Source organism: Verticillium nonalfalfae (genome assembly GCF_003724135.2).
Source record: "Verticillium nonalfalfae strain VnAa140/NRRL 66861 chromosome Unknown scaffold_8, whole genome shotgun sequence".
Taxonomy (NCBI): Eukaryota; Fungi; Ascomycota; class Sordariomycetes; order Glomerellales; family Plectosphaerellaceae; genus Verticillium; species Verticillium nonalfalfae.
Window position 1 is genome coordinate 184,519 of NW_021167233.1, and position 16,253 is coordinate 200,771.

General features: G+C 56.7%; 7 protein-coding genes across 7 annotated transcripts; 4 read left to right on the plus strand and 3 right to left on the minus strand.

The window, feature by feature from the left end:
- Positions 1–436: 436 nt before the first annotated feature.
- D7B24_008676 (uncharacterized protein) lies at positions 437–2,751 on the minus strand (the record flags this gene model as incomplete). Its single annotated transcript, XM_028642762.1, has 9 exons — positions 437–448; positions 500–523; positions 582–1,336; positions 1,396–1,609; positions 1,662–1,897; positions 1,955–2,081; positions 2,141–2,402; positions 2,455–2,488; positions 2,547–2,751. 9 exons carry the CDS (start codon positions 2,749–2,751, stop codon positions 437–439), a joined length of 1,869 nt encoding a protein of 622 aa, XP_028498453.1.
- Positions 2,752–6,619: 3,868 nt separating this feature from the next.
- On the plus strand, positions 6,620–7,105 carry D7B24_008677 (uncharacterized protein; the record flags this gene model as incomplete). The annotated part of the gene is made up of 1 exon (XM_028642763.1): positions 6,620–7,105. The coding sequence occupies one exon, from the start codon at positions 6,620–6,622 to the stop codon at positions 7,103–7,105; it is 486 nt and encodes a 161-aa protein (XP_028498454.1).
- Positions 7,106–7,377: 272 nt separating this feature from the next.
- On the minus strand, positions 7,378–9,878 carry D7B24_008678 (uncharacterized protein; the record flags this gene model as incomplete). The annotated part of the gene is made up of 2 exons (XM_028642764.1): positions 7,378–9,659; positions 9,710–9,878. 2 exons carry the CDS (start codon positions 9,876–9,878, stop codon positions 7,378–7,380), a joined length of 2,451 nt encoding a protein of 816 aa, XP_028498455.1.
- Positions 9,879–11,783: 1,905 nt separating this feature from the next.
- Positions 11,784–12,560, plus strand: D7B24_008679 (uncharacterized protein; the record flags this gene model as incomplete). Its single annotated transcript, XM_028642765.1, has 3 exons — positions 11,784–11,959; positions 12,017–12,111; positions 12,178–12,560. The coding sequence occupies 3 exons, from the start codon at positions 11,784–11,786 to the stop codon at positions 12,558–12,560; spliced, it is 654 nt and encodes a 217-aa protein (XP_028498456.1).
- Positions 12,561–13,429: 869 nt separating this feature from the next.
- On the plus strand, positions 13,430–13,875 carry D7B24_008680 (uncharacterized protein; the record flags this gene model as incomplete). The annotated part of the gene is made up of 2 exons (XM_028642766.1): positions 13,430–13,612; positions 13,687–13,875. The coding sequence occupies 2 exons, from the start codon at positions 13,430–13,432 to the stop codon at positions 13,873–13,875; spliced, it is 372 nt and encodes a 123-aa protein (XP_028498457.1).
- Positions 13,876–13,961: 86 nt separating this feature from the next.
- Positions 13,962–14,288, minus strand: D7B24_008681 (uncharacterized protein; the record flags this gene model as incomplete). The annotated part of the gene is made up of 1 exon (XM_028642767.1): positions 13,962–14,288. The coding sequence occupies one exon, from the start codon at positions 14,286–14,288 to the stop codon at positions 13,962–13,964; it is 327 nt and encodes a 108-aa protein (XP_028498458.1).
- A 1,002-nt stretch (positions 14,289–15,290) lies between these two features.
- D7B24_008682 (uncharacterized protein) lies at positions 15,291–15,969 on the plus strand (the record flags this gene model as incomplete). The annotated part of the gene is made up of 2 exons (XM_028642768.1): positions 15,291–15,525; positions 15,680–15,969. The coding sequence occupies 2 exons, from the start codon at positions 15,291–15,293 to the stop codon at positions 15,967–15,969; spliced, it is 525 nt and encodes a 174-aa protein (XP_028498459.1).
- Positions 15,970–16,253: the final 284 nt, after the last annotated feature.

The following is a 16,253-nucleotide window of genomic DNA, read 5'->3' on the forward strand; positions in this document are numbered from 1 at the left end:
AGGTTGGGATATATTGCTTGACAATAATAAGCATGGATTGACAGTTCGTTCTTCGCGTGGTGCACACGGTGAACATTAGTTTGGTCTCTCTGCAAGGAAAACATCAAGCGAGAACTATATTGCATGCTTCTTTCGCTGTCGGAAAAGCCACGGTTGATTTCCTTCTACAGAATAGACTACCTTTACGGATATCAGAATTGACTCGAGGGCTGGCGTTTTGAGGAAGGCTTATCATGACTCTTACGAAACCAAGGAGTTCTTCCTCAATAACAAAGTTGATTCGGATATGGCTCACAACAGAATATCAATGTTTGATTTTAATTTTCATTGTCACTGAAGCGCAACTTCCTCAACCAAAGCACCATCAGGCCTCTTGTGTTTCAATCAAACGATACAAACTACACCTCACAAGTTTCTTCCCCCCACGAAGTGCGTTTCACCACGAGCCCTGATATTGCGGTCAGCAAGCTCCTCGAAAGCAAGAGGACCTAGTACTCACGCCCGAGAGAATGGCGGTAGCGGCCTGGAGAAAAAGCATCGTTAGCATGTTGTTTGTGTTTCGTCAGAGGTTGTGAACCTACCTTCTCGGCGAGTGCATAAACAGTGCTAGACGTGTGCGAAGCGGGAAGCAGCGGGATGACACTGGCGTCGACGACGCGGAGATTCTTGACACCGTAAACGCGGAAGTCAGAGTCCACAACTCCGCCGGCGTTCTGAGGGCCGACGCTGCAGGTGCCAGCATAGTGGGCAAATGTAGCGAGGTTCTGGCGGATGTATTGCTCAATGTCCGCATCAGTCGCGACCGTCGGTCCCGGGAAGACCTCGATGGGCGAGAGTGGCGCGATGGCGGTAGTGTTCGCAATTCTTCTCGCGAGCTTGAAGCCGTCGACCATGATTGCCAGGTCAAGAGGATTGGTGAGATAGCCAGGATCGACAGCGGGCGGCGTAAGAGGGTTATTCGACACGAGTTTCACGGAACCCCGGGAGTATGGGTGTTGCACTCCAGAGACAACAGTGCCTTCATTCCAGAAGATCTCGAGGGGTGTCTGGGCGTCTGAGGAGAGGCCAGCAGTGAGGAGCCTGTGCTGCTTGGCGAAGCTCTGGCGGACAGAATCAGGGTAATCAGCAGGCAAGAACTGGCCAACGGTCTGAGATTGAGCAGCTTGACGCAGCGCGGCAGGCTGGGAGCTGAAAGTCGATGTGGGAAGAAACATGATAAACTCGGCATTGGCATTAGCATACGGGCCAGTGCGGTTGCTCTTGTATAAAGCGAGTGCCTCGCTTGCGAAGGTCGTATCGGAAAGGTTGGCGCTGCTGAGAGGCGCGGTGACTGTTACTGGTCAGTTCTGATACCGAGAGGCTTTAGACCGTTGAGCTTGTTGTGATGGAACGTACTGGCATGGACAGCAACAACAAGTGGGTGATCCTGGAGGTTGCGACCGACGGCTGGGAGGTCCACAACAGACTTGATACCCTGAGCCGCCAGTTCCTTGGCATCGCCGATGCCTGAAAGCTGAAGAATCTGTGGCGAGAAAACCGCACCGGCAGAAACAATTACTTCTTTCCAAGCCTTGACGACCTTGGTAGTCGAAGTTCGCGTATCGATATACTGAAGGCTGGTTAGTCTTGTGGTTACCACTCTTGAAGAAGCTCGCACAAACCTCGACTCCGACAGCCTGACCGCGCTCGACCTGGATCTTCGAACCATGGGCATATTGGATAAGCTTGAGGTTAGGCCTCTTCGCCGCGACATCATAGTGCGCGGTACGTCCGGAGCTTCGCGTGTTCTCCACAGGCTTCACGGAGTGTGTGGTAAAGAAACCACCAGCATTGTTGCCGCCGTATCCGTCTTTCAGAATAGGGATGCCTAGCTCTCGAGCCGCGGCCACTACGTTCTCTGATGGGCGAGTCAGCTTCATGCGAAGTATGGGCCTAGCTCAATAAGTTGACTCACTGATGCTTGGCCACCAGAAAGGGGAGTAGCTGGCATGAACAGCACCCTGGGTGCCGCGAGACGAGGCCTCCCAGGTCGCACCAAACTCTTGCGCTACATCAGCGTTGGGACGGGTGAAGATTTCACTCTGGAAGTTGTCAGGACGTTGTAAGCCAAATTCAACAGCAACCTATCAAGCTTGCTCACCTTCTTAAGGTTCTTGAAGATCTCAGACCAGCCCCAACCACTGTTGCCGAACTCTTTCCAGCGGTCAAAATCACCAGAAGAACCCCTGACGAAGACCATCTGGTTGATCAAACTACTACCTCCGACACCACGTCCGATCGGCAGGGCGATCGACCTGTTTCCGGTAGCGGGGGACGGCGTGCTCGTCACATTCCAGTTGTATTTGCTGGTAGCTGCATTGGCGCCGTTGCCGGGAATCGTGATGAGGTCTTCCTGGTCATCTCTGCTTGGTGTCAGTTGTGTCCAACCATCTGACGAAATAATGGTTATCTTACAGCTGGCCGGCTTCTAGCAACAGAACTCGGAACACTATGCACGTTCTTGTGAGTGGTTGTGTCAAGCCAAGCTTTGTCGGACCATTACTAACATCCGTTGGCCGTCAGGCGGTTGGCCAGCGTCGTGCCGGCGACGCCGGCGCCGACAATGATGTAGTCATACACATCCTCCTGACGGGTCGTGGGAAATCGGCGGTGCACATCAGACGACGCTAACCCGGGGCTGAGACCAGGCTGCTCGGCTGAGGGCAGCGCTGCCACAAGGGGGACCAATGCCAGAAGAGCCGCGATATGCATGTCGAATGGTAGTTTGATGATTGCAGATCGGCGAAGATATCGAGAAGCGTCCAGAGATAAGTTGGTCAAGATACCACGCTGGTTTATGTACAGATTCCGCATGTGAGATTGGCCCTCGCCATACCCCTCTTCCCTGTTTTCCCTGGCTCTACATGAGGCTGAGCACAAATGACCGTGTAAGGCTTGAGCGTGTCAGAAGCAGGGCCAGGAGCACGAAAGGCCATCCCCGTGCGAACTTCCCGACGCCATCGAAGAACCCCTGGAGTGGGACTTGGGCATGAACCTTGTAGCCGGCTACGACGTCAACCACCTGATCTTCCGCATGGGGATGCTGGGAAACCATCTGAAAAGCCCGAAGCGAGCCATGCCGGAGGTGTATCGAAGAGTCCATGTGGGCCATGTGGGGGCAGTGTGGAATCTCGTCCATCACCTCATCTGCCACGTTTTTGGTGCCTGGAGCGTCGTACCATGCCAAGCCGATTGAGATAGATGAGTTAGATGATGCCGTGTCCCCGCTACACAGCCTGTAGACAGCAAGATGGATCAAACTCAAGTTGATGAGAATCCAATCACCGGCAAGCGGCATTGACGACACAACCGAGGTGCCAGGGTCCAGCCCGGGGCGCCAACGGAGCCTCGTTCAACTCAATGGAGAAGGTGGGCCTGATCATCCCGGTAGCTAAAGCATACATGTCCGCCGGCAGTGCGATGTTGACTTCTTGGAATTGCTTGATAAGCTCGCGTCATCCTCCTTTCCCTTTCAGGCAATCTTTTCTTTCGGCACCTTGGTGGTTCGACATGCAAGTGCCAACCGGTACGTCGTCATTCTCGGTCAAAGAGCCTTTGATAGGGAAGGTTCGAGTCCTTCGCGTCGGCAAAGTTCTGCACTCGACTATGCAGCTGGTCTGGCTATTCGCACACGGCAAAGTGGGCTCGGTTTCTACTGCAGCAGCGCCGTGCCCCGGGTCCGAAGTAGTACGTGAATGGGTGTAATTACCACCAACCCCTCAGTTGACTGCAAACCGCCCATGAATGCAATCCACCCCGGTTCTTAGTTGTATTTCGGCAGTGCGTAGAGCGGGAACAGCCGGACCAAGCGCCTAGGCAATCCCTGAGCTCTGTATAACACGGCTTTCCGAAGACTGTCGTGATATCTCGACGGTCGAGAGGACATTGTTTTGAGAAGACACGGTGCAAGGCTCGTAACGAGACAGCCTGCATCGAGCAAATTCGGGTTGTTACTTTGCACTGTCTGCGAAACCAGGCCTGTCATGGGTAGTAAAATTCGTCTTGATCCACACCTTATACCTCTGACGCCTGGGAAGGGCTGAACAGTTTTGAGCATCCAGAGTGTCCTATTGACCAACTTCCTTATTCTTGCAGCGATGAGGCATCGATATTTATGACCAGTGACAATGCCAAGGTCTTGGTCATACTTCCAATTTGGACATGTCCAAGCAGAAGGAGATGGAGGGGTTCAGGCAGAATCCTATCTCGGGATAAACGACAACGTCACTAGTATCAGCCAGATATCATTGCCACAGCCACCACAACGTACGAATCCTGCTAGAATCAATCCTGAAAATGGCTATTGTTTTCATCCAGAGGTTGAGTTACATCATGAAAATGTGTGCCTTCATTGGCATATGCCCTGCTGACGGGGCGTTCTAGTCATCCAGCCGAGCATGAAGGTGAGTTCTGTTCGGTGCATTGGATGCACAGGGGTTGAGCGACTGGAGGGGAATGAACTGTTTGATGCCTTCCAGTCACGGCGCTCGCCAATGGCAACATGCAACAGATTTTGCAAGTAGAGGTCTCGAATCGGGTAGCCAAATCCTCTCAGTCGAGGTAAGAACCCGAAAAAATATATAAGAAATGCCAGTCAAAATTGTTCTTCTGTTTCGTCATGAACTTGATAATCCTGTTCGATAACACCCAAGGAAAGGAATCTCTCTACGTCATACAAGACTTTTCTTGATTCCCCATCGATCCAATCATCCAGACTGCCTACCTCGTCCTTTCGGTCCTCTTGGCTCTATCCTTTGCCGCCCCCAACCCAGTTGCGGTCAAGGACGTCGTGGAAGATGGCCTTGACAAACGCCAAAGCCTCGTCTGCGGCAATTTAAAGGACGCCAAAAGACTTTGCTGGAGCTGCACCTCTGGCGAATGCAGTGACAGATACGAAGACTGCATCTTGAAGCTCGACACATTGATTTTAAGATACACCCCATGGATTCAAGGTCAGGATGGCGCCAATAACGATAGTCATGAACATAAATCAGGTACTCAACGCACGCTCCGAACAGTAGTATTAGTGGGCGTGGCGTCTGCTTCTGCTGTAGTCGTGCCCCCCCCCCCCAAAAAAAAAGCTATGATATTGCGTCCTATATGCTTCAGACAATATCAATGCCACATCTGTCAGCATTTTGAGGCGATTCAAGCTGTTGCACAAGGTGATGGCAACTTTTCCGGATCCTATGATGAGTGAACTATGTATTGCCAAAGGTTGTCATTAAGCACTCAGCCTTAATCATATTAGGTTCAAAGTCCCCTGGGCTTTGGCAAGATGGATACAACGGGCTTAATCACAATTATCTGATTCAAGACAAACATGTGACAGCCATGCCAGAGTATTCAAAACCCCTAGGATGTTCAAGGTCTGTCGCGTGGCACTGGGATGATGCGTCACAGCTACCCCATTTACTGATCACTTTCAGATACTAGCTGTTATTTTTTGTATTTCTATTTTTGCATTTGGAAGGCTTGTCGAGTACATCACAACCCTTTGAGGACCAAATGCAGCATGAACTGGTTCCGTGGGTGCGCGACGATACGCTGAATATAGGAACGATTGGTCTCATGGGCTATGACAACACCACGGTCAGAGTGCACCTGCCTCACACTCCCCGGGCGCTTCGACCATCAGAAAAGGAAAGAGATTTATCTGTACTGGAGGACCTTGAAGGATTCTCCTTCCCTGCTCCGGCACTATGGTGCGGTTGCATGGGTAGGTATCTGATGGTCTGATGGCAGCATTTGCTGCCAAGAGCACTTGAATACATGCCCGAACGCGGCGTCGCTCATGTATCAGCTTGCTGGTTAACCTTCTTGGTAGAGCTCCTCTATCAGGACCCGCGCTGCGTGTGTGTCGTATATCGAAGGCAATCAGAGTGCTGGATAAGGAATACTACCGAACGTCATCATATACGCGAGGGGCCAAGCTGACAACTGGTCAGTCTTGTTCAGGCAGCAGAACGCCCTGGATCATTCTTGGCTGGGCTACCTGCATCGCGGGAGGGCTGCTAATTTGAGGCCGCCTATTCACAGGAGCTTTGCACCACGGGTGCCGATCATCCCCAGGTCTAGCCGCTGGCGGCCCCTTGGCCCCTGGCCATGACATCAATTGGCCGCTCGTGTGCCCGCGAAGGAATGATCGTCGCGCCGTCCGACGAATCGCCCACCGCCATAGGATTTACTGAACCAGATTAGGACTGCTGTGCCTCTCCGCCACACCGTGTCGGGGCATTGATCGAGCCTCTCGTAATCCTCCGATCAGCCCTGTGTACAAGTTTGGTCGTGAGACTTGCGATCATGACGTTGCCAGCACCCCTTGGCGAGGCGGTGCTCTTCTGCTGGGTGGGCGTGAGACATGCATTGCAATCCCAAGGGAATGCAGTGAAGGCTGCGGGAGAGAGAATAAATGGCCGGGTATGCCACGAATTGTCGTTGTCGGGATCATAGGCTCTTCACCACACCACAAGTCGAGTTGCGATAGGAATCAGCGCAACACATATCCTCAGCCAAAGACAAAAAGTATCCTTGTTCATCTGGACCTTTATACAAACACCCAAAAGCAACATCAACCACCATGCCCGCCATTGGTCACGAGATTGCTGGCATCCTCAAGCCTCGCCAACGCTTTGGCAGCAATGACGATTTTGAGAATGACGTCCGCAACACAAGCCGGGCCATCAGTACCGGTATCATCGTCGTCATCGTCCTCGGCGCTGTTGCTTTCGTCGCCTTCTGTATTGGCGTCTGCTGCTGCATCCACCGGAGCAGAGCCAAGAAGGCCCGTATCAACAAGGACGTTGTTAAGTACAAGCTCCCCGACAACCGATCCAGCATTGGCACGCATCCCGGCGGTGTCGCCAACCCGAACTGGGCCGACTCAAACACGGCGCCGGTCGGGACCGGCTATGGCAACACGTATGGACACAATTACGGATATGATCACGGAAAGGACCACACATACTCTGGGGGGTTCGGACACACGATGAACGCGGGAGGCGATGTTGGGGCGACAGCGCACAGTGGTGGCCACAGTGGTGGCCATGGAGGTGGGCACAGCTAAGGCGGCGGCCATTGACTGTGGCGATGTACGATAGTCCCATGTATATCACGTATTATGACATTATGGAAATGCGCCAACCTGATGCCAATTGAAGGTAGACACTGAGAATCTGTGAACATCACGTTACGAAATAGAGCAAGCCTCAGGTCGCCGAGGCAAGCCAACAACACATCGGAAAAAACTTATAAATTACGTCTAAATATGAACGCTTTCGTGATCGTCATGCAGTCTTCACCCTACCATTCTCCAGACAGAGAAAACGCCCGGCCCATCTAAGCCTGGACAGGTGTAATTGTAGCCTCCTCATGCAAGTCCCTGCTGCTGAAGCCCGCCGAGAGGGTAATCTCGCCCTCGGGGATGAGCCACTGCTGCGCGCCAATGTCCCAGTAGCTGAGGTCCCGCCTCATGAGTCCGAACTGCACAGTCTTGGTCTCACCCGCGGCGAGCGGCACCTTTTCGAACCCGCGCAGCTGCCTGACGGGCGTGCCGGCGGGGGTGGCTCCGTCGGCGAAGCTGACGTACAGTTGCGGGATCGCGGCGCCGTCGACGTCGCCCGTGTTGGTCACGGACAGAGTGACGTTGTAGATGACACCCCACAGCTCGGGGTTGCCGCCGGGCAGGATGGGGACGTCGGCGGGGCGGGAGGTGATGTCGGTGGCGAGGGGCTCGGCTTGGAGGTCAGCCATTTCGAAGGTGGTGTAGCTCAGACCGAAGCCGAACTCGTAGAGGACGGAGATGTTGTGGGCGTCGAAGTAGCGGTAGTCAATCTCGAGCTTCTCCTCGAACCACGACTGCCAATCGTAGACACCCGTGGTGTTAATGGCAGTCGTCGGCGGGGCGTTGTAGTCGCTACCATTGTTGGCGATCGTGTACGGCAGCTTGCCCGAGGGGTTGACGTCACCGTAGAGAACATCGACCAGCGAGTGGCCGGATTCCTGACCGGGGAAGTGAGCTGCGACAATGGCCGTGACGTTAGGGTGCTTGGCGAAGGGCAGGGTGTTGATGCCGGACGAGTGGGTAATGACAATTGTGTTGTTGCAGTCCTTGGCCACAGACTCGACAACTTCGTTGCCGTTCCAGTCGACATCAAGGTGTTGGCGGTCAACAGCCTCCTCGGCCCACGTCTTGAGGAACACGAGGCAGACGTCAGGGGGCGTGGGCACCCACAGATCGGTGACGTTGGAGTTGATGATGAGGGTGTTGTTCAGCCATTGCTGAACAAGAGCGTTATCCTGCGCAGCGCGCTCCTTGATGGCCTGGAGAGGCGAGACAAGGTACGTGAGCCTGCCAGTTCCGGAGCCACCACCCGCCACGAGGGTACCGTACTCGAAGTCGGCCTGGTTGTAGAAACCCTGTGTATCCTCGCCGGCATCGTTGCCGAACACGGCAATCGACTTCGGCGCCTTGAGGGGAAGAGCCTTGTTCTCGTTCTTCAGCAGCACAGTTGCCGCGGCACCATGCTTGCGGATGAGGCCGGCGTGGTCAGCGCGCACATCGCGACTCCTCTCACCGGTCAGGTTGAACTCGCGCAGCCACGTGGCCCTGGGAGAAAAGGTGTTGAGATCAGCGGATGAAGGATCGGTGCTGGGGAAGTCGCCGTCCTGGCCGAGCCAGTAGTAGGGGGTCATGATCCTGAGAATCATGTCATCAATGCGTGCGACATCGATGGTGCCGTTGTTCACACCAGTGGTGACGTTGCCGCCGAAGAACGAGCCAGCCTCAGGCGTCATGCCGTAGGGGCCAAGGCCACCGGGCATGTTCATGTCAAGACCGCCCTCGATGGAGGCAACACCAGAGTGGGTGGCGCCCCAGTCCGACATGACGTAGCCCTGGAAGCCGAGCTCCTCCTTCAAGAGGCCGTTCAGAGCTTTGGAGTTCTCGCAGGCGTACGAGCCGTTGAGTCGCTGGTAGGCGCACATGAAACTCGCGCAGCGGGCGTGGACGGCGTTGGCGAACGGCCACATGTAGAGCTCGTGCATGGTCCGGTCGTCAATGTTGGCCGAGAGGGCCTCAAAGGTGACGTCCGTAAGGGTGCCGTTGGGGTCGTAGATCGGGTTCCTGAGAGTCTCCTGCTCATTGCCGATCCAGTGCTTGGCCGTGGCCTGGACACCGGCGTCCTGGTGGCCTTGGATGGTCTGCTCCATGCCGATACCGGTGAGGTAAGGATCGGGGGAGAAGCCCTCCCAGTTGCGGCCGGAATAGGCAGAGCGACCGAGAGGACCAGCAACGGGGGAGAGAGCAACGTGGGCGCCCTTGGCGCGGAACTCCTTGCCCATGGCGAGGCCGCGCTCGTACATCAGTCCCTTGTCCCAACTGGCAGCGGCCGACACACCGGCCGAGAAGACGCTGGCGTAGTCGGCGACACGAATAGACAGGGGTCCATCCTGAAGGCAGAGGCCGTTGAAGCCGAGGCGAGGTATCGCCACAATGTTGCCGACGCAGGGCCCTGGCTGGCCAGTGACCATGTCAGCCTTCTCCTCGAGGGTGAGCTGATCGATGAAGTTCCAGGCCTTGGCCACGGCATCTTCCCAACCTCCAGCGCCAGTAGCATTGGCTGGACATTGTCAGTCTGTGTAAGCTTTTATGGATGGCTCCTCGACTCACGTGAGGGCAGGACGGCGGGAGAGTGTCCATAAGGACCCAGAATGGTTGTGTTCAGAGGCTGAACATAGCTGAAGGCATCTTCGCCACGATCTTGCGTGTCATACGCCTGAGCGCGAACGCCAGGCGCTAGCAAGAGGCTCGAGAAGATCAAGGCAAGAGAGGCGGCCATGATGGATGCTGAGGCTTTGGGCTGGTGCTGTGAGCATGTTCCTCGGCTTCCGTCTACAGCGCGAGACGTGACCCTTATATAGGTTGACGATCTCCGCGTAGTCAAGCATCGTAGTCCAAATACAGCTCCTATGAGCCCTAGCTGCGATGTAGGTCATGACAAACCAGTACGATGCAGAGGCAGATCTTGGCCATGGTTTCCCCCGCCGACGTCAACACGTCACGACTCATGATAGACCGAAATCTCCAAGCAGGGCCGATAAGTCCCCAGACCGAGCATCGTCTTGTGGAGCTCGGAGGCACGCGACTGGATACCGGCGGTGGCGGGGCGAAAGCAAGCTCGGGGACCATGATGTAGCTCTGTTGGACGAATTGGAAAACTTGGCCAGGCAGCCTACTGCTGAGAGGAGGGCTGTTGAACGGATCTCGGCCTAGGCAGAGTGCGGAGAATCTCGGAGTATCTCCACATGATCCCCAGAGGCTCCAGCGAACGTTGTGCTCGATGGTTGGATCTGTGGAGGTTTTTCTCGAGCCACGCGGGGAAAACCCCGACCTTCTTGGTCTATGTCCCCGCAAACACCATACGTCGGGCCGATGTCTCGCGTTCACTACTCATCGTCACCACGAGTCAGGGCCACGTTCTGACCACTCCCAGGTCGTCCAGCTGCGGCCCGGACTGGTTTGCGATGAAGACCACCCGAGGATTACCCTGTCGTGTTGTGATTTGCTGTGAACCATCGAACGGCCGGGGATGTCTGGCATGGGAATCGACTGTCGACAGAGCTTTTAGCCGAAGGGTGGGGATTGTCCTGTCAATGACGAGCGGCGAAGCCGGCGAGAATGGATGCCGATCCTAGCCAAGACGGGAGATGAGCGACCCCAACGGTCAAGGACCGTAGTGACGCCGTTTGTATCTAAGCTTGGAAAACATGGTTTTCCCCCCCGAGGGTCGCTTCATCCCAGCCTGTTCACCCATTGGAAGCAGCAAGACCTGGGGTGCAGCTCAGGTGAACCCCGGAATGGGCATTTGGTAGATTGCAGTGCCATTCAACCGGGCAATCAGTAGTCTTCTGCCTACCTTTCGAGCCGTGGAACATCCGTCTCCGAAGTCCAGGTGTCCGAAGAGAGCATTGGCATGTCTGGCAGGCCGCTTGGCATCGCGCGTTTGTGCTCTGCCGAGCGATAATGCCCGATGCATCCGTGGCTTGGCACGGCAGTTGTGGACACCCCAGGGATGAGGGGGAGTAAATCTCCCGCCCAAGGTGATCCGTGGCGTTCGGGGCGTACATCGTCAAGACGGCCAAGAGTCGGGCGATTGGGGACCGAGTCAACGAGATCTTGCCAAGGGCGGCCCGCCACGTGCAGCTCGGGGGAGAGAGAGACGCAAGAGGGACTGGAGGCACTAGATGGGTTTCTTTAGCATTCCCTCGTGGGTATCTCTGGCATCGGAGACGAGTGTCTCAAAGGGTTTTGATTGTACTGATTGTCGCTTGTCGAGCATTAGATGACCGAAGCCATCCCCAAGATAGATCTACAGCCCCATAGCCGGGGACTGAACTGATTTAGCCGATGCAGGCTGTTTGAGATACCACAAGTCGCTGTCGCGCTCATCTATTTGTAGCAAACTGATAGGTGAGGGAAGCTTGTATTCAGAGACTGTTCATCAATTATGCTTGGCGAGAGCCTCTCCTCTCTGCTTCCAGGCAACCTGGCGGTCGAAGGGGCAATAGTGACACGTCAAAACGAGGGGTAGAAGGGAAAGGCGTTCAAGAAGGGCTTTCGTAGTGTTTCCGCGTGTATAAATGAGAAGGTCAACGCGCCAAGTGGAAGTTGACGATGGTTTCCAACCCAGCGACACAACCCGCCAACAAAGTTCTGAGCACACACCGAGCTCATTCCGCCCATGATGAAGCCGAGCCTTCTGCTCCTTGCCGCCGCCTCGGGCGTGCTGGGGTCTCTCAACTGCACGACGACCGGCCCCCTCATCAGCTACTGCTGCCCGAACACCAACTCCGAGTCGGTCAAGACGTCGCCCGTAGGGGCCCTGATCATGCTGGGCTGCGCCGCCGACCGAACCAACAAGTAGGCCACCCCATCGTCTCTCGGCTGCAGAGTCCAAGGTTCTGACGCACCGCACAGGAACTGGTACTGGAACTGGAACGGCCTGTACACGCCGTACACGACGCAGATGCGCGACTGCTACCTGGGCAACATGGCCTTCAACGACCTCAAAGGTACGTTCGCGAGATCGAGTTCACCCAACACGAAAGCAGCAGCTCGTACTGACAAACGGGCCGTAGTCCTCCCCGAGTGCATCGACGACCAGTTCGTCCTCGACTACACGCGCGGCCGCTCCGGGCCCCTCGACGCCTGCAACCCCAACTGCGTCAGCCAGAACAAGTTTCCGCCCGACGTCTACTACGGCGACAAGCAGACGGGCCACAACATGGCCGTCGATTTTCCCCGTCCCGGCGCGCCGCCAGGCCCTGGACCAGGTCCCGGCCCCAGCCCGGGTGTGCCGCCTACGATCCCGCCCGGCGTGCCCCCGACCGTGCCGCCGCCGGGGGGCAACTGCGCGGCGCTGTGGGGGCAGTGCGGCGGGCAGGGGTGGAACGGGGCCAAGTGCTGCTCGCAGGGGACGTGCCGGGCGCAGAACCAGTGGTATTCGCAGTGTGTGAACTGAGCGTGGGCGCTCGGGGGGTGGGTAGAGGTGACGAGGGGGCAGATGGACCGGGCAGGGGAAATGAAAGTCAATGGGTGGTTGACGCCAGATACTTCGTTGGTCTTTTGTCACGGCATCATTTTTTTACGTGTGCATATTGGTTAATAGTAGTAGTCATCACGTTCGCTCCGCGTGTTCCAGACTCTTCTGCTGAGATGCATCATACGATGGATGTGGACGAGGACCCACTCTGGATGAGGTCGTCGTGACTGAGAGCAGCAAAGTTTGACGGTCACGCAGCGGGTTTCGTCAAATTCCGGTGACGGCAAGAGAATGTCCGGGACTGGGGAGTTTGCGGGGACACGAAAGTGACGTGCTGATGTGTTCGATTCGGTGCTGATCAAGATGAAGAGAAGTACCATGTCTTTGAAGCGTGCTCTGGGTAGGTCCCTAGGACAGGGTGATCATGCTCATGTCTTCAGCATGATGTCAACCCAGACAGCACTTAGATCGACTCTTCCCGTGAGATACTCCAGATCCCTCAAGTCCATCGCTTGTCATTTGCTGCCATCCACCCGGAGATGCAGTTCGCGCACGCGACATCATACCACGGACACGCCAAAATCGGCGCCAGCCGAAGCGGGTCCGGGGTGGGCTGAGGTTCCACGATGCATCTGCTGACGCTGGACGGCGCCATGATGTGACACGCGGAGCCCCGGACGCGCCCCATGGCCAGTCACGATGAGTGCGTCGGCCTTCGTTGCTCTATATAACTGTGTGTCTGGGGCTGCTGGGTGTATGTTGCTCCCTCGATAAAAGCTACTACGCAGCCACGATCAAGTGTATCCGCAACGCGCAGTCAGACGACAAGAAATAGACGCAAAACAACCATGGAACCAGCGCCAACACCGCCACCCAGCGCCGACGCGCAGCACTATCCAAAACACTTTCCCAACATGCTCAAGAGCTACCGGCCCTCGGACCACGATGCCTTTCGCCGCGTGCTCTGGACCGGCCTGCACTCGCAGCTGACGACCATCACGGTGCCCGAAGGCGGCAACATGGTCGAAGATGTAAGGTCCCCCCCCTTCTCCATCCCAGTAGCCCATTGTGCTTGAGAAATGCATGTTGACGAACAACGGAACAGATCCAATCCGCCGACCAAACCATCACCATCACAACCGGCTCGGCGCTGGCGCAAGTCGGCTCGCGCAACAGCCCACGGCAGCAAGCGCTGCGGGCGGGCGACATGCTGACGGTGCCGGCGGGAGCGCCGTGTGAGCTCGTCAACACGGGGCCGATGCCTCTGGGGGTGCTCCTCGTGACGTCGTGGTGACATGGCGTCTTTCATTTTTTTTTTCTTTTGGTGTTTCATTTATTTTTCGATTTATTTCATTCGCCTTCTTCCAGATGTCGCCCCCACTAGATGACGCGGAACATGTTGGACTTGACACCGCGCTTGAGGCCTTCGGCCTTGCCGTCTTCGTACTCGACGCCGGCGGCGCCGCCTTCGCCGGAGATGCCCTCCATCTTGAGGCGGAGCTCGGCGTCGAGTTCGGCCATGGTCTTCCGTTTGGCTTTCGGCGCGGGTGTCGATGATGCGTGCGTCGACGATGACTTTGCGTTGCCGCGTTCGGCATCGGCAGACATGGGGGGTGTCGACGATGGGGGGGCCGAAGACGATGACGAGAGGCGCGCCTGTGGGACGAGCACGAGCACACGGCCAACGCGAGGCACGAAACGGTTCATGGGCGGTGGTGATCAATTGGCGTTATGGGCGTACTCCGGCCGGTGGGGGAAAATGTGAGCAATCGATGGAAAAGGCATTTGTAGTGTGTTGTCTTCCACCTTTGTACTGAGCACAGCAAGGAGGACATTCATGACATGTTGTGACGTCAGGATCTTGTGCTCTACAACACGAACAGAAATCAATAATCAAAATGGAATGTAACTGCATCAATAGTTCCATCAGACCAGGCCATTCCATCCGTTTAAAAAAAAGCCCAGCCTCGGCTCCGACATGGCCGAGCTCCACTGATGAAGCCTTTTGCAATAGACTTCGTATTGCATTGTCTTGGGGCGTTCACCATCTTATCAGATCATCTGATAAGCGAAATAACAGGCTCCATCTTATCTGATGCGCCGAACCGCGCCGAGCATCACCACAACCTACGAACAGCCCCCGAAAAATCAATCAAAAAGAATAAAAACCACAAATGCCGCCCACACCTCGCCTGCGCCGCCCCTCTTCCGGCCTAGCCTCCTCATTCCCCCTGGCACCCAACACACCAACACACACAACATGAGCGGTCCACCTCGCCTCAAAACGGCATGGTTCGACGCCTCGCCGCATGCTCACGGCCAACAGCAACCATGGCAACAGCAGAAAGAGGGCCCCTCTGCATCCCGCGCAGCCGAGGCGCCAGGGGCAGACTCTGCACGCCAACGTAGCTGAGAAGGGGTACAGTACATGTACACAGCGGATGTTCGGTGGCTTCTGTAGGCATACTATGTAGGAACAGGAGACCGGGGTATGTGCTCGTTCCGGTCCATCCTCCTTCGCGCCTTGTGATCATGGAACTCCCCGGCGCGCGTTAAAAGCTCACCCATCCCCCTCTCCTCTGGCCGATCGCCCGTGAATCCCCTCCCTCCCACCTCCGCCAGAAGCTCCCCCCCCCCTCAGCAAGCCTCCCCAGAAGCCTCTCCAGCAAGCTCGCTCGCCACCCCAACCCCCCGACAAAACCAGCAGCAATGAAGTTCGCCCTCCCCGTCCTCGCCCTCGCCGGCCTCGTCGCCGCCCAGGGCCAGTCCCTGCTCGAGTCGGTCCCCGAGTGCGCCCGCGAGTGCCTCGGCGACGCCATCAAGAACGGCACGCCCTGCGACGCCTCCGACGCCGACTGCATCTGCGAGCCCGACAACTACCGCAACACCTACACCGTCGGCCAGGCCTGCGTGCTGCAGGCCTGCGGCGCCGTGCGCTCCATCGGTGCGTGTTCCTGCCTTGCCTGCCTTGCCTTCCTTGCCTTCCTTGCCTTCCTTGCCTTGCTTTCATGGCCCCCTTGCTTCCCTCTTCTCATCCCGGCCGAGCCTTTCCTGCCTCTTCTCATCCCCCCTTGAACCTTGGCTAACACCCGCCCCAGAGGAGGTCCTCCCCGCCGCCGCCGGCTTCTGCGCCGCCGTCACCGGTGGCTCCGCCGAGATCACCGAGTCCGGCGTCCCCCAGCCCACCCTCCCCGCCTCGGCCGCGCCTGAGTCCCCCAGCAGCACCGGCGCCGCCAACGCCACCGCCACCGGCGCCGATTCCGACGCCTCGGCCACCGAGACGGGCGCCGCCGCCACCGGCACCGGCGGCAGCGACAGCGGCGCCGCGACCCTCGCCCGCGGCGGTGCCTGGGGCGCCCTCGCCCTCGGCGCTCTGGCCCTCCTCTAAGTCATCCCGCTGCGGAGGTCACGCTCTGAAGCAGACGCAACACACGTCCACGCGGCGCAGCTACGGCAGAAGTGACAGAGGAAAATAGACACGACGGGAAAACGTAATGAGCAAGCCGAGTTCATCGCAGCAGTGTACGGTAGTAGTGTCATAGCCCAACATAATAATACCCCCCCCCCCTGACCATGCCTCTACTTTCTTCCCTCGTGGTATTCCTAACAGCTGTATCCCCGAAGCATTCGCTCGACAAAAGAAAATCGTTCAATGTAACATCATGTCGTCAT